This window comes from Vicia villosa, linkage group LG5 (assembly GCF_029867415.1).
Source record: "Vicia villosa cultivar HV-30 ecotype Madison, WI linkage group LG5, Vvil1.0, whole genome shotgun sequence".
Classification (NCBI taxonomy): domain Eukaryota; kingdom Viridiplantae; phylum Streptophyta; class Magnoliopsida; order Fabales; family Fabaceae; genus Vicia; species Vicia villosa.
In genome coordinates, this window is record NC_081184.1 from 174,117,504 (window position 1) to 174,134,096 (window position 16,593).

General features: G+C 34.0%; 1 protein-coding gene across 5 annotated transcripts in view; it reads left to right on the top strand.

Annotated features, from left to right (window-relative positions):
• LOC131604065 (uncharacterized protein At3g06530-like) overlaps window positions 1-16,593 on the top strand; it is a 37,100-nt gene that overhangs the window by 13,403 nt on the left and 7,104 nt on the right. For 3 of the 5 annotated variants that reach the window (XM_058876557.1, XM_058876556.1, XM_058876558.1), the window contains 12 exons: window positions 10,751-10,899; window positions 11,146-11,228; window positions 11,316-12,352; window positions 12,426-12,574; window positions 12,820-12,902; window positions 12,990-13,118; window positions 13,241-13,315; window positions 14,208-14,351; window positions 14,792-14,881; window positions 15,748-15,965; window positions 16,050-16,248; window positions 16,359-16,541. In XM_058876557.1, the coding sequence (XP_058732540.1) occupies window positions 12,568-12,574; window positions 12,820-12,902; window positions 12,990-13,118; window positions 13,241-13,315; window positions 14,208-14,351; window positions 14,792-14,881; window positions 15,748-15,965; window positions 16,050-16,248; window positions 16,359-16,541 (1,128 nt within the window). In that variant the 5' untranslated portion in view covers window positions 10,751-10,899; window positions 11,146-11,228; window positions 11,316-12,352; window positions 12,426-12,567. Of the gene's footprint in view, window positions 1-9,795; window positions 10,678-10,750; window positions 10,900-11,145; window positions 11,229-11,315; window positions 12,353-12,425; window positions 12,575-12,819; window positions 12,903-12,989; window positions 13,119-13,240; window positions 13,316-14,207; window positions 14,352-14,791; window positions 14,882-15,747; window positions 15,966-16,049; window positions 16,249-16,358; window positions 16,542-16,593 lie in introns of those variants that run through there. The other 2 variants (XM_058876560.1, XM_058876559.1) reach the window with 2 other exon arrangements.

Here is a 16,593-nt window from a genome sequence, read left to right on the forward strand (position 1 = left end):
ATATCATGAACCAATTTCAACTTGTGGATTTAAGTGTGTTCTTTGAATCAATTGTTGTGAAGCATCATGATCTTGAGTTTGAATGTGTTTTTTTGGCTTATTTGGGACTGTCATGGTATTGATATTATGCAGAATTTTTGTTAGTTCCACTTACACTACATTTCCATCTACACAACTCATGAAAAGTATTAAATTTGTTGTTTTTTTTGACATAGGACTTGTTGATTTTGGTTGTTTGTTGATTCTAAGTGATAAAATGTTGTTTCCTTGTGCTACTAATTGATATTGAGTTGCTGGAAATTTTCTGTGTTGCTTATTCATCGCGTCTTGCTCGGTTTTGACTCTTACGCGCGGAGTTTCGGCTTTACCAAATTGGCCATAACTTTTGATCTATGATGAGTTTTTGAGTATGCAAATAATGTTTTCCATATGTAATAATATTTTTGGAGCTTGGAGTCCCATTTTTTTCTATATTCTCAACTTTGTTGTTCATGAAAGAAAATCCTAATAGAGTATTAGCAATAGAAAACCAAAAAGTTTGGGATCCATATATATATATATACATGCTCAAAATTCTCCTATATATCTCTATCTTCAACTGTGAATGAGGCAACAACTGCACCATCTCATAGCAGCGGTAGTGGTGCATGGTTAGCATACAATTGCGGCCATCCAGCAATGCCAACATAACATCAGCCTCTAATCAAACTCAGCTTCTAGGAAGGACAGTTGTCTCCACCAACTGGGGACTGCTTGGGCCACCTAGTGGCAAAAATTGGAAATATAACTGTCCCCCGAAACTAAAGTTACTATTATTACATTATATGTGACATGGACAAAAATGATTTAAAACAAGGTTTTGGTTGTTTGAAAATAATAACTGTGGGTGGTTTGACTAGTCATGTGTGGTTTGACTGTACGCAATGCAATTTGTGGTCTTCTGAAAACCCAATATACACCATTTTAAATAGACTTTTATGAGGATTAGCATTGATTCATAGACTAAGATATATCAGACGAATATCCACCGAGCATCTCTAATATAAATCCGATGTTGGAAAGTGGCTCTATAGCTTCTGGCGCAGGTGTGGGAGCCTTCACAACAATGCTCATATTAGGCCTAAGATTAGCTTCATCTTGCACACACAGTGCTGCTACAACTGCAAATATTAGAGTGCAGCGTTAAAGTGTCAGACCAACTATGAAAATATGAATAAAACGGATTAAGTGATATTCTAACCTTCAAATTCAATTTCATTTTGTTACAATTTTGCCACACACAGAATTAAGAATATTAATATCATTGTCACTAAACGACGAGATGTTGTATATTTTAGGAATATCTTGACTGGTTGAGATGTTGTATTTTTTAGGAAGATGCTTGATTGGTTGAGGAGACTTGACGTTGAATTTTATAGTTGGATTCATGGCTGTTGTTCGAGGTGCCACAATGTTGCAATTTGATCGACAATATTTGACTGTTCGAAGAGATGGAGAATATTTGGCTGCTCGAAGAGATGTTGGACCTTTTAGCAAAACTTCTTACTTCTAAAGCGTTTTAGTGATTGTGTTATTTATATTTTTACTCATATTATTTTTATTTTGTTACAAAGGTTAATGCTGCCCTACGAGCTAACATGGTCAGGTATTGACCTTCATTTTAACGTTTATTTTCTGGAATCATCAGTGGGTAAAGCATGTGTCGTGTGGCGAATGGGGGAGATCAAGGTACATACATGAAACATTGACGTTTAATGCAGTAAATCTCTTTTAAATACTTGGGCAACATAGAGATATTTCCATGTTTCCCAAGTACTTCAAAGAGATTTAGTGCTTTGAACAACACCAATGTTTCATGTATGTACCTTGATCTTCTCCATTCGCCACACGACCCATGCTTTACCTATTGGTAATTCCAGAAATGATCGTTGAACATGGTAAATGAAGGCCAATACCTGACCATGTTAGCTCGTAGGGCAGCATTAACCTTTGTAACATAATAAAAATAATATGAGTAAATATATGAATAACACAATCATCCAAATCACAAAATCACTAAAACATTAAGGCACCTTTAGAAGTAAAAGTCTTGCTATAAGGTCCAACGTCTCTTTGAGCAGTCAAATATTGTCCATCAAAATGCAACATTACGACACCTCGAGCAGCAGTTAAAAATCCAACTATAAAATCTAACGTCAAGTCTCCTCAACCAGTCAAGCATCTTCCTAAAAAATACAACATCTCGTCGTTTAGTGACAATGATATTCATTGTCTTAATGCTTTGTGTGGCAAAATTGCAATTAAATGAAATTGAATTTGATGGTTAGAATATCACTCAATCCATTTTATTTTATATTTTCATAGTTGGTCTGACACTTTAACGTTGCACTCAAATATTTGCAGTTGTAGCAGCACTATATGTGCAGGGTGAAGCTGATCTTAGGCCTAATATGAGCATTGTTGTGAAGGCTCCCACACCTGCGCCAGAAGTTATAAAGCCACTTTCCAACATTTGATTTATATTAGGGATGCTCGGTGGATATTCGTCTGATATATGTTAGTCTATGAATCAATGTTAATCCCCTTAAAAGTCTATTTCAAACTGTGTATATTGGATTTTAAGAAGACCACAAATTGTATTGCGTATAGTCAAACCACACATGACTAGTCAAACCACCCACTGTTATTATTTTCAAACAACCAAAACCTTTGTGTTAAATCATTTTTGTTCATGTCACATATAATGTAGTAATAATAACTTTTGTTTTTGGGATAGTTATATTTCCAATTTTTGCCATTCTCATTTTCTGCATGATGCTTTGTTTGCAAAGTAGGTGGCCCAAACAGTCCCCAGTTGGTGGAGACAATCGTCCTTCCTAAAAGCTGGGTTTGATTGGAGGCTGATGTTATGTTGACATTGCTGGATGGTTGGACGCCGTAGTTGTATGCTAACCATGCACCACTACCGCTGCTATGAGGTGGTGCAGTTGTTGCCTCATTCACATTTGAAGATAGAGATATATAGGAGAATTTTGAGCATATATATAAGGATCCCAAACTTATTGGTTTTCTGTTGTTGATACTCTATTAGGTTTTCTTCCCTGAACAACAAAGTTGAGAATATATATGTTACGTTAGTGTTATTCTTTGGTTTCAAGACAATAGTATTATACGTAGAAGAATTAACAAAACTTCGGCTCTCTTCTAATAACAGATATGATGAGGGAGCACTTAAGAATTTGGTTTTGAATTTATTTCTTAACCTTTACTTGCCTTCTGGTGTTGCTGTTAGCTAATATATGTTTTGGATCTTGATATCATGATTTTCACAGTGTTCTATTTTCTATAATGAAATGTAAAAAACATATCCGAATCCATTATGATAGTTTGCGTATTATTAACAGTATTTATTACCGATTAGCATGTTTTTTATGTTTGTATTTTGATTTTTCGATAGTTATTAATTGGTATTGATATGGATCATAATTAATTTTGATATGCATGTGCCACCATGTTGTCGTACTGAACAGTGGTTTGTAAGACTTCATCATAATTGAAAGTGAATATGGATGGCCACTTATTGCGTAATAATACCATGTGTCTGTATATTATATTCAGTCATTTCTTTATTGTGGCTTCATAAAAATGTTGAAAACTAAACATAAAAGTTTATCATAAATACTAAAATCATAAACTGTGCATTGTATATTTCTAATAGGTATGATTGATATATGTTAAAGTGTAAGTACTCAAACGAGTTCTAACAAAAGGAATGGGTAGAATTCTAATGAGTGAAATGTTCACTTCTGAATGTATCTAATACTTGTCTCTATTTTCCTCATCTATTTTTTTAGTAAACATTGCTATTTGAGGGAGAGGAACTGGTTTAGTGTTCTTGTTTACATCAATGGTTTCAGGTTTAGGTTCGTGTATTTTTCTCGGGAGTTTCTTTAACATTTTTTTCCCGATCTAAGACCAATGACGCTTCCATTAGGATTATTCGAATTCACTATTGTTTGAGCATGTAGTGGGTTAGATCATTGATCCTGCATGTGATTGATTGAAATTTTTAGTTGTCTAATATTGGTCTAATTTTTGAATGGTGAAATGTGATATTTGTTGAAATTGTAGATTTTGAACAGCCATTTGGATTAGTAGTTATTCAGAGTGTTGAGGACATCTAGACACTAGTTTTTGAATCACCCCCACTATTATATAAATCTTCCTAATGCCACATTCCTTTTCTAATACAAGAAGCTCTTGATGCAGGAATAAATATTTCTATGAATACTTTCTTCTAATTATTCCAGCTTGTAACAAAATATGCCTGAAAGTAGTACAACTAATCTATCGCAGCACCTTGAAGATATAGTCTTTCGTGACTCCTATTTCAAGGGTTTCAGTGGTGTAGATCACGCTACATAAAATTATTTCAAGTGCTGATGAGGATTCTCTCCTACAAAATCACTAATCTTTACCAACAAGTGTATCTAGCTAGATTTAAGCTCAAATGGTACAGCCAAGGTAGGTTATTCTCAATACACAATGCATAATAAGTGACATTAGGTATATCAAGCTCTATTGAAGATCTTCGAGGTTCATCCATATTATGATTAGTATATTCACTATTAGAATCAAATAAAATATGATTGAACAACAACACAATATTCCAACAGTGACCTTTTTACTCAAACCAAAGTGGAAAATGAAAAAAAAAAGATTAAAATAAAATATAAAATAGCAACAAAAATTTCTGAAGGAAGGAATTTAAAATTTTTAGAGTGAAAACATCTAAAGGAAGGAATTTAAAATTTTTAGAGTGAAAACATCTAAGGGAGTCATGTTCTTTGATTTATTTGTGATTCTATGGGAACATTTTGGAACAATCTGAATAATTGCTCAATGGTCACTTGCGTGACTATTTGGAATATTTACCTATATACTACAACCTTGTAAATAAATAAAAAAAAAAAGAAATATGAGTGCTAATAGGATTCTAAAATTGACTTTATTGTTAGAGAATCTCCAATAACGACGTTAATTTGATTTATTGTCTCACACGAGTCTAAAAAGAACTAATAAAAATCATAGATTATAAAAGTGACACTTGAGTTGTATCACATAAACTTCTAATTCAATTGACTAAATTTACAATGAATAAAGTTATAAAGTGGACTTTTCGAATTTGCACGATTTTAAGGAAATTCTATAAAAATGTGTTTGAGTACAAATCTATTAATCTGCTAAATCGCCAACTCGCCAACTCTACCTATCAGTTCTACGGTTCAATCTCTAATTTCAATTTTATTTACTACAAAAAAATACTGTTAGACGCTGGCCTTAGGATCTAGAGGGGGGGTGAATAGATCGTTCACAGTTTTACGGAGTTAAACGACTTTTCAGCGGAAGTGATTCTGAATCGACTCGCGTCTATTCCGAACCACTATCGAAACGATTGTATATGTGTTTAAAACCAGTCAAAAACTTGAGGTAAGTGATAAGAGTATACGTTGCAGAATCAAAGCGTTGCTCTTATTGAAAATCAGATTAACTTCTTGAATGATGGACAATGTTTGCAATGTAGTAAGAGTGATAGAAACAAATATACAAACACTTGGTGATAATGATCAAATTGACGGTGATTCAATATGTGATGGATTGTGATGTTTATATAAGTTCTCAATTCACAATCTTAACACTCGAATCGTTGATCAATTTGCTATTATAACCAAATATGAACAGAACGTAAATGAAAAAGTAAAAGCGACAAGAACACGATATTTGTTTAGGCAGTTCGTCGATCGTCCTCGCTACGACTACGTCTGCCCCCAATTCCAAACTGAAATTGGGTAATCTTTCATTAATGTTGAAAGTAGTATATACAAAGAAGATAACAAATCGATAAACCATAAACCAATTATGTCGATCCTTTGAATCTTCTTCCCCCTTAATCTTGAATCAGATCAAGGTTATCCAAGAGCTTCACTTTGATCCCTTTCTGCAGTGTCTTCAATTCCCTCGAACCCTTGTTCTTCAATCTTCACACTCAGCCGGATCCTCGATGAAACCTCTTGATAAAAACCCCCAAGAAACACCTATCTTGGAGGACAAAACCCGCAGATTTTATTCACCAAAAACCCCACAAATCTTCACCCACTAGGAATCTTCAATTCCGTTCCATGGACGTTATCGAACTCGATCACTAACCCTCAACGCAAGAATGATTATGTGTAATTGTGTTGGAGATGACGAAGAACGAAGATGAGAAGCCTTTGTGTATCTTTCAGTCGTTGGTGTTTCATTGAATAATTGAACCTTTGATAATATATATGATAGCTTAACAGTTGGAGATGAGAGAAACAGAATTTTTGGCATTCTTGATCAGTTAGGTCGACCTCTTGTAGTGCTTAGGTCGACCTAGCAGAGCTTGCAGAATTTTGCTCCCAGTTAGGTCGACCTGTTTAAGGAGTAGGTCGACCACAATCCTCTTCAGATGCATTCTGGGGACATTTTCTCAGATTAGGTCGACCTAGTTGTTGTGTAGGTCGACCTAGCAGACTGATATGTAAATTTCTTCATTTTAGGTCGACCTGGATGATGTGTGAGTCGACCTAGCAGAGGTATATTGATTTTTCTTCATTTTAGGTCGACCTGGGTTGACAGTAGGTCGACCTAACTGCTGCTTTTCTGCATTCTTCTTGTTTTGTTTGTGTTGAGTCAACCTATAAGCATAATAAGTCGACCTGTTCTGACATGAGTGATCAATGCTTGCTTTTCTTTGAGTTTTCTGCTTCCACCTTGTTGCTTGTATGCTTATTGAGTTTGCCATGAATCAAAAACATCTTTGTGATTGTAATCTTGTATTCACAAATACATTTTATGACAAGGTAAATAATAGGCACGCCACATTTTAAATTTTAAAAAAATATGTTACATATTTCCTCTGTTGAGCTGCCAACCTAGTAAAAAAATATACAGGGAACACGTCTTTGAATCCCAACAACTGCATTTTAGCAACTTTTAATTTTTTATATTTTTGTTTATGGCCTAATTACCTCAGGTGAGCTGGCAACCGAGGGAAAAAATGTTAATAGATCACGCCTTCAAATTCCAGCAACTACATTTTAGCACCTTTTATTTTATTTATATTTTTATTTATGACATATTACCTTGGCTGAGCTAGCAACTGAAGGGAAAAGTACTCAGGGAACACACCTTCCAATACCAGCAACTACATTTTAGCAACTTTTAGATCTTTTTTTTTTTATTTTTGTTTATGATCTATTACCTCGGCTATGCTAGAAAAAGAAGGGAAAAGTATTGATCAACCCCCGTTTTGAATTTCAACAACTATATTTTAATGCATTGTATGTAACTTTATTTTTTATTTATGACCTATTACCTCATTTGATCTAGCAACCGAGAGGAAATATTTTGCCCAATTCGATCAGTCAATCAGGGGCAGTCTCCTTCAGCGATCCCCAAGCAGCTTATCAGTCCTTCTCAAAAGGATCACCGGTGTGACAAAACCGTGTTTAAGCATAATAGAGTTGGCATTGTTCTTGTGTTGAGGAATCAGAGTTCTAATCTTCTCTCACAAAAGAGTCTACCTCAGTTGTCGTATACAATTGCATTGCATTAATCATTCCTATATCATGCATAAAAAAAAATCAATATCATGCATCGAAACAAAATTCATACTCATTTGCATTCTTTCAAGGTTCCGTTGTTATTAACATCCTACCTTGAGATCAAAGTCCAATTTACTTGGCACCTACCAAAGCAGTTGTTTGTCTTTCTGTTTCTTCTTTGTCCAATGCAACTCTCAGATGTATAATTGTTTTTCTTCATCCAATGCTACTCTTGGATGTCTTTTTGTTTCTCTCAGTCCAATGCTACTCTTGGATTTGTATTTGTTTCTCTTCTTCCAAAGCTACTCTTGGACATATTGTTTCTCACCTTTTATCCAAAGCCACTCTTGGATGTTCTTGAGTTTGTTTTTCCTTCCCATCCAATGCCACTATTGCAGTGGCGGATCCAGAAATTTTCCGTAATGGGGGCATAAAAAATACTCAATAATATATTTTTAATAAATTGTTTTAATTTTTTTCAAATTATCTATGTATAGGAACATAATTATTCAAAATAGTATATAATCTTTGGTAGATTCAAAAATTTTATGTTGTGTCTGCACAAAAAATAATCAATAATATTCTTTTAATAAAATGTTTTAATTTTTACAAAATACTCATTTATATAAACAAAATTGCAATCATTCAAAAAAAGTATTGGCTGATCCATAAATTCTATGTAGTAGTACATAAAAGACAGGCAATGATATTTTTTCATAAAATATTTAAATTGACAAAATATTTATTTATATGAACACAATTATTTAAAATAGTATATAATATGTAGGGTGATATTTACTTTCCAAAATATATTGTAGTATAACTTTTTTAATTATTGGTATTAAAAGATGAAATAAAAGTTAAAGTAGATAATTCAAAATGATACTTTTTATATTTTTTATTCTTTAAAAAATAGAATTTTGGGTGTCAATAATTATTTTTGTGAAAAAGATTAACATTATTATGGCATTTTTAAACTTTTTTGTTTTCCTTTGTGGGGGCAAGAGCCCCCAAACCACTATACCTGCATCCGCCTCTGCACTATTGGATGGCTGCTCGTATTTTCTAAAATTGGTATCCATCTCATCTATTGCTCCTCAGGATGACTCTGATACATGTCTAGGTCCAGGTTTCCTTTTTGCGTTCAAAGCCACTGTTGAATCTCTTTGATTTCCGTCTTATCCAAAGCTACTGTTGGATTGTCCCCGGTGTTTTTCAGAGTGAATTCCTTTCGTTCAATGCTACTCTTGGACGTCTCTGCCATGTCTCCGAGTTTGTAGGTCTCCTCTTGCATTCAAAGCCACTCTTGAGTCTTGTTGGTTTCCTACCATCCGAAGCTACTATTGGATGTCTCCGATGTTTCCTCAGAGTTTGGATCTTTTTCACCTGCATAAGGACAAAAATTGGGGTCCTTCTCTATTTAATTACCTCCCGCCATTGATACCATGAAGACTAAAGTCATTCATGTTATCTGGCTCGGGATAATTAAATAGGGGCATCTGTCGTACCCCGATTTTTGCCCCAGTCATTTTTCAACTATTTCACAATCCATTTGCAATCCTTTGCATTGACTGTGTCTGGGTTAATAGTTGACTGCTTGTGAAGTCCATTGGCCCAGTCGTTTTGTTAATCTCGTCGCATCTAAGATGTGATTGATTTTTGCACCTTGTATATCTGATTTCCCTGCATCATGTGTTAATTGGATTAATTGTTAATTTTATTATTATCGAAATTAATATTTCCTTTATTAATTAAATTTACTATTAATTTATTTAGCATTGTAAATAATATTTAATTTCTTCTTATCTTTTAATTAAAGATGCATTCAAAATAAGTTTTTTAATTAAATTTACATTATATTAAATATTTGTATTTTTTAATAATAGTTATATATATATATATATATATATATATATATATATATATATATATATATATATATATATATATATATATATATATATATATATATATATATATATATATATATATATATATATATATATATATATATATATATATATATATATATATATATTCAATTTTATTACTTTTTTATTTATATGGTTATATATCAAAAAAAATTGCAAATAAAAAGGGTTTGTTTTTTGGGCCCAATTTGTTCCTTTCTATTAGAGTTCATTTACTTTTTTACATTAAACAAAATAGTAAAAAGAAAAAGACAAAAAAATAACACAGGATTTGTCTTCATCTTGCTGCTCCACTATCCCAGCATCTCTGCACAAAACCTGTCCAACTGCTACCTCTTGTTGCTCTGCACATTACTCCAAATCATTCACCAAAATGAACACACAAACCTGCATCAGTGAAAGCACGAAGAAGACGTACCAAATAAGTTCAAATCAGTTTCAATTTCCCCCCTAAATCAATTGTCTGCATCAGTGAAACTCTCAACTTTCACCTCAACGTTCAACCACAACTCACCCTCAACAGCAATAATCGAACCTACAGCCTCACCAACAAACACACGAAACTTCACCTCCCTCAAACACATCGCACCACACCACTCTACAGTAGTCACACACGATTTGCACACAAAACCCATAGAAATCCAGAAGCGAGAAGGACGACGAAGAAGAAAAGAGTCAAGGGCGCTTACCTGAAGGTGTTGAATCCGCTCCATCGAGGGTATCTCCGACGTAACCTCATCTCTATTTTTGTAACTTGCTTTCCGTTTTGCCCGATAATTATTGTAATATGTAATCTGAATCAATATTGAAAGATCGGGGATTTAGGATTTTTGTGGGATAAGGGTTTCATTGCTTGTTGCTTGCATTCGTTGATTGAACATCGGGTTTCATTGCTTGTTGCTTGCATTCGTTGATTGAACATCGTGAGAGAAAGCAAGATGAATGAGTGAAACCTTGAGAACAGAGAGTGATGAGCGGCGAGAGCATTTCGTTGTCGTTGTTGTTCGTTCATGTACTAAAAGAGAGCATTTCGTTGTTGCTGCTAAAGAGTCGACAGATCTTCATATCTTAATTGGTTTCGGTTGTCCCTTATTGCCTTAATCATTCTTGTCCAGGTACCATGTTGTGACAGAATTTTTTATCCTATTTTCATCTTGTGAATGAATACTGATTATTATTCATTCGCAGTTCTAAAGATGAATACTGCCAGCAGGCTTTGCTGTCCTTGATAGAAAAGGTCCCCATAAATGATTCTGTTCATCACGTGGTCACCAAAATCCTATCAACTTGTGTGAAACTATCCCAAAAAGTTGACGACTCAATATCTTTGATGTCAGGTATGTATTATGATTCTGAATTAAGATTTCAGGGAATTCTAGAACGTGAGAAAATTTAATATGAATGGAAATTAATTTTTGGATTCTATCACCAATAGTTGTAACTGCTGTAACTAACCTCTAAATTAGTTTTTACAACTGTACTCGGCTCAGCTCTAATAGTTGCAGTCTAGTCAACTATTCAGTTATGATATGATGCCTAGCCTATTGTCCTCACAACTTTGTTGTTTTTTAAATGTCAAATAGCTGGATGGGCAAAAAAGATTCTGATAATTGTTAATACAAAGTATCCGTCTGAACTTCGCGGAGCAGTTAATCATTTCCTTCAGGTATGCTGAAATTTTTGTATGCTTCTCTTTGTGAGCAATTATACGAAAGTCTTAATGGTCTGAACTCAGCTTGTTCAACTTCAACAGAATAACAAATCACATTCAAAGAAAGACGATTCACTGTATAAGATTTTATGTAAGATGTTGGATGGTAATTTGGATTCACCATCTGATATCTCAGAGTCTAAAGTTTGGTTTGCCTTGTATCATCCAAAGGTAGTAAATATTTGTAAATAAGTTTTTTAATACTTTTTTTACATTAAACAAAATAGTACCAAAAAAAAAAAAGACAAAAAAAAAAAAAACACAGGAAATGTCTTCTTCATCTTGCTGCTCCACTATCCCAGCATCTCTGCACAAAACCTGTTCAAATCAGTTTCAATTTTCCCTTCGGTCCCTCAAAACCTCACTCAATCTCATCGATACACACCCCATACGAATCTGAGTCCCACTCAAAACGACAAATACAACACAACCTGCAAAGAAACTCTCATCCTTCACCTCAACGCTCAACCACAACTCACCCTCAACAGCAATAATCGAACCTACAGCCTCACCAACAAACACACGAAACTTCACCTCCCTCAAACACATCGCACCACGCCACTCTACAGTAGTCACACACGAACTGCACACAAAACGCATAGAAATCCAGAAGCGAGAAGGTCGACGAAGAAGAAAAGAGTCAAGGGCGCTTACCTGAAGGTGTTGAATCCGCTCCATCGAGGGTATCTCCGACGTAACCTCATCTCTATTTTTGTAACTTGCTTCCGTTTTGCCCGATAATTATTGTAATATGTAATCTGAATCAATATTGAAAGATCGGGGATTTAGGATTTTTGTGGGATAAGGGTTTCATTGCTTGTTGCTTGCATTCGTTGATTGAACATCGGGTTTCATTGCTTGTTGCTTGCATTCGTTGATTGAACATCGTGAGAGAAAGCAAGATGAATGAGTGAAACCTTGAGAACAGAGAGTGATGAGCGGCGAGAGCATTTCGTTGTCGTTGTTGTTCGTTCATGTACTAAAAGAGAGCATTTCGTTGTTGCTGCTAAAGAGTCGACAGATCTTCATATCTTAATTGGTTTCGGTTGTCCCTTATTGCCTTAATCATTCTTGTCCAGGTACCATGTTGTGACAGAATTTTTTATCCTATTTTCATCTTGTGAATGAATACTGATTATTATTCATTCGCAGTTCTAAAGATGAATACTGCCAGCAGGCTTTGCTGTCCTTGATAGAAAAGGTCCCCATAAATGATTCTGTTCATCACGTGGTCACCAAAATCCTATCAACTTGTGTGAAACTATCCCAAAAAGTTGACGACTCAATATCTTTGATGTCAGGTATGTATTATGATTCTGAATTAAGATTTCAGGGAATTCTAGAACGTGAGAAAATTTAATATGAATGGAAATTAATTTTTGGATTCTATCACCAATAGTTGTAACTGCTGTAACTAACCTCTAAATTAGTTTTTACAACTGTACTCGGCTCAGCTCTAATAGTTGCAGTCTAGTCAACTATTCAGTTATGATATGATGCCTAGCTTATCGTCCTCACAACTTTGTTGTTTTTAAATGTCAATTAGCTGGATGGGCAAAAAAGATTCTGATAATTGTTAATACAAAGTATCCGTCTGAACTCCGTGGAGCAGTTAATCATTTCATTCTGGTATGCTGAAATTTTTTTATGCTTCTCTTTGTGAGCAATTATACGAAAGTCTTAATGGTCTGAACTCAGCTTGTTCAACTTCAACAGAATAACAAATCACATTCAAAGAAAGACGATTCACTGTATAAGATTTTATGTAAGATGTTGGATGGTAATTTGGATTCACCATCTGATATCTCAGAGTCTAAAGTTTGGTTTGCCTTGTATCATCCAAAGGTAGTACCACCCATTAACTTTCTATGGAATTTCAGTGTCTATAATCCTGAAGTGTGAATGGTCATCAATTTTCTGTTAGAATTTATGAATTATGAGCTTCATTCTTATTTGATGTGGTATAGGCTGATGTTAGACGAACTACACTGCGTGATATAAATTCTTCTGGCATCATGAATAACGAGGCATTTGTTTCAGAGGTATCTATGCTCTGCTGCTACTTTTACCCTCTCCTCCTAAAGCTATATCTTTCATTTATATTTTCATGTGTGACAATGGTTTAAGAACATCCTTGGAGTTGAAAAATTCAAAATTTTTGCTCAATATGGTTAATTACCAATATTTTACAAAAATCTCTGATCATTGTGGCCTATTGGTTAAATATTATTGCCTATTTTTGATTATATTTTATCTGAAAAGGCTGTGTTGTATATTTGTCAAAATGGTTTTATTTGGAAATGTATTTCTATATGTTGAGTTCCATTTCAAATGATTTGAACTGATTATATTTGTTATCTAATATATGTGTTGTTGCTGAGAGAGAGGGAGGTTTAAGGTCATTGATAGATATTACACATATTTGGTGGGTGCGGGTTAGTTGATTTTGATATAAGACTTAATTAGGTGGTTTACAAGGTAGAGGGGTTTATGGATTCGTTTGTTCTAGTTTAAAAAATTGAATTTCTGATATACCTTTATTAAAGCTGATATTATTCTTGATATAATTAAACTTAGTATTTTTGTTGAGAAAAAAAACACTGAAACAACAATTTTGAGATTTTCATTTTATTTTCAAAACATTCACTTGATTATGACAAATAACACTATAATTTGTCATTTTTGATATAAAAATCTGAGCTGCTTTGAAATTGACATGGGTGTAAACTTTATAATTTGGTCAAAGTGTTTGTTGTGTTGGATCGATGCTGCTAGTTGTGTGCGTTAGTGCATGATATGAGAACAAGAGAGTACGGGAAATCTCATGTTTTAAAATTTTGCCAAATTATACAGTGCATAAGTGATTCCTATTACTCATTCCTTGTCCTTAACTTTTTAACTCTTGACTTCTACACTAGTTTTTTTGTTGATCAGGGTCTTGTTGACATTCAAGAAGCCATTTTGAGACAGCTTGATGATAAAGATCTAACAGTTGTTCAAGCAGCTTTAAATGTCGATGGCTTGCAAAATGTACTAGGTGCTTCTAAGCTTATTGAGACACTGGCAAGCTGCTGTCTGGTAAGTGTGGCATATTAAAAATACAAATAATTTGGTAGAAATTCAGCTCCCTCTTTTGTTTAAATGTTACTTTAAAGCACTAATAAACATGTTTGTCTGTTGCAAAAATAAACACGGTGACTGGTTAATTGGTTAATGATAGTATAAGTCAAGACATGCATTTTGTATTAGAGATCACCCTGCCTATATAGAGCCTTGTATCTCTGTCTTGAACAAACTTAATAGTCAATTCTACACGGGGTTGCAGAATAAAGTGAAGGTCTGATTAGCAATACAATTATTTATTTTGAGTCTGTTGTCATTCATGATAAGCTGACATATACATTTTCTTGGTGTGATGCACTGATAATTTTCTTATTGGGTAAATGAAAAACATCATTACCAAACCAATCTATAGTCCCTACTATGACCTAAACTATTGTCTTTTTCTTGTATTTCAGGAGGATTTATTTCCTGCACTTGTTTTTTTGTGCCATAGTGCTAACAGTGATGTACAAAGTGCAACTAAAGAGGCTTTAATGCACATAGATGTGAGTTTCTTGCTTTTGGTTATTTTTTCATCAAACATGTCTTGTCTTATTAAGGTTCTTTTGCTTGTTTTTTATTTTAGTTTCTGTTTTGTATCTCTCTAGTTTATTGCATCCTAAAACAGAGACAACCAAACATAGCTGTTTACCACTAAAAAATGCGACACACACTTGAGCCATTTTCAATCAATGCACTCAGGGTGACAACTGACCAAGAGTTCACATTTCCACAAATTCTCTTTCCTTCAATTTGTAAAACAAGCATTTAGTAACTCTTTTAAAATAGGGCAGTTACAGAGCTTGCTCAGGAAGGACCCCAAGGCATCCAAGACTTTCCAGTAGTAAATAATTATCATCAATTGTACTGCGTACTGCTATATAGACAAATCAATTTACTATGGTGACTTTGAAGTTCTGAATATGTTTTTGAAGAATGAGTAACATAAAGAACTGGATATTTTACATGAAATGTGAAACGCACCATTATTCTTTGGTTGACAATGACATGTTTATGTTGTGAACTATAAATCCAGTGAAAAATTGGTAGATCTTATATTTAGCCATGCTATCATGGGATTATATTAGTTTTCATTTTAGACAGTGTTATATCATACCTTGTGTCAAATGCCGACTACTATTTTTTTTTAATGAAATATTAAGATGGATGTTTTCTTGTGTAAATTTTAAATTTAAATTCTGAGTTTGATTTCGCTTGGCTATTATATATTTTTGGTCAATGAGTTATTTGCATTATATATATTTTTTGGGTATATGTTTCTGTCTATTGCAGTAGGTGTTTTTCTCCTGCTTCCATTTAAAAAAAGCGAAAATTAAACTGAAAATAATTTGTGGTTTTTATGGAATTGCAGATAGATTTCTCAACTGTTGGCCACATACTTGATCTCATACTTGCACCAAAATGTGGCCCAGTTAGGTCAGCAGATGAAAAGACTATAAAGAGACAGAAATTGACAACAGATCAAGAAGCAGAACTTCCCACTAATGACATATGCACAATAGATGATCCAGTCTACCTTCTTAGTTCCCTTCTTGACGTTTTGTTACTGAAGAAAGGCATAACAAACAGGTGACTTTATTATTATCCTAGTACCATGACTGGAAAATTGGACAAATCATTTCATTGTGCTAAATTTGTAGTTGATTCTTGCAGGCATATTCTTTTAGACCCCTTATTTAAACTTCTTAGCAAGGTATTTTCAGAAGAATGGGTAAATGGTACTCTTTCCCTTGAGGAAGGATCAAGCCAACCATCATCAAGTCCTTTTGAATCCGTAAATCATATTCAACAGACTCTATTGATTATCCTGGAGGATATAATCATGTCTCCTAAAGGCATAGCTGCGCTGAATGTATGTTTTTTTATGGTGAATCTCGAATATTTAAATGATAATAGAAAATTTAAAATACCTCTTCGCTAATTTTTCTGCTTCCTTTTATTAATTTTCATTACTCATGACAGGAAAAAATGACGAATAAGATTAACATTACGCTACTGATTGAGTGTGCCCGGACTACCAATGTTTTAGTCATCAGCAACCATATATTTTCTCTGCTTTCTGCTGTTATTAAAGTCTTGCCAGAAAAAGTCTTCGAGCATATACTTGATATTCTTCCGGTTATTGGTGAATCAGCTGTTACACAGGTCTGTAAATGTTGGTTTCCCCCTCATTTGGGTCCCTGCTTCTTTTCTTCAA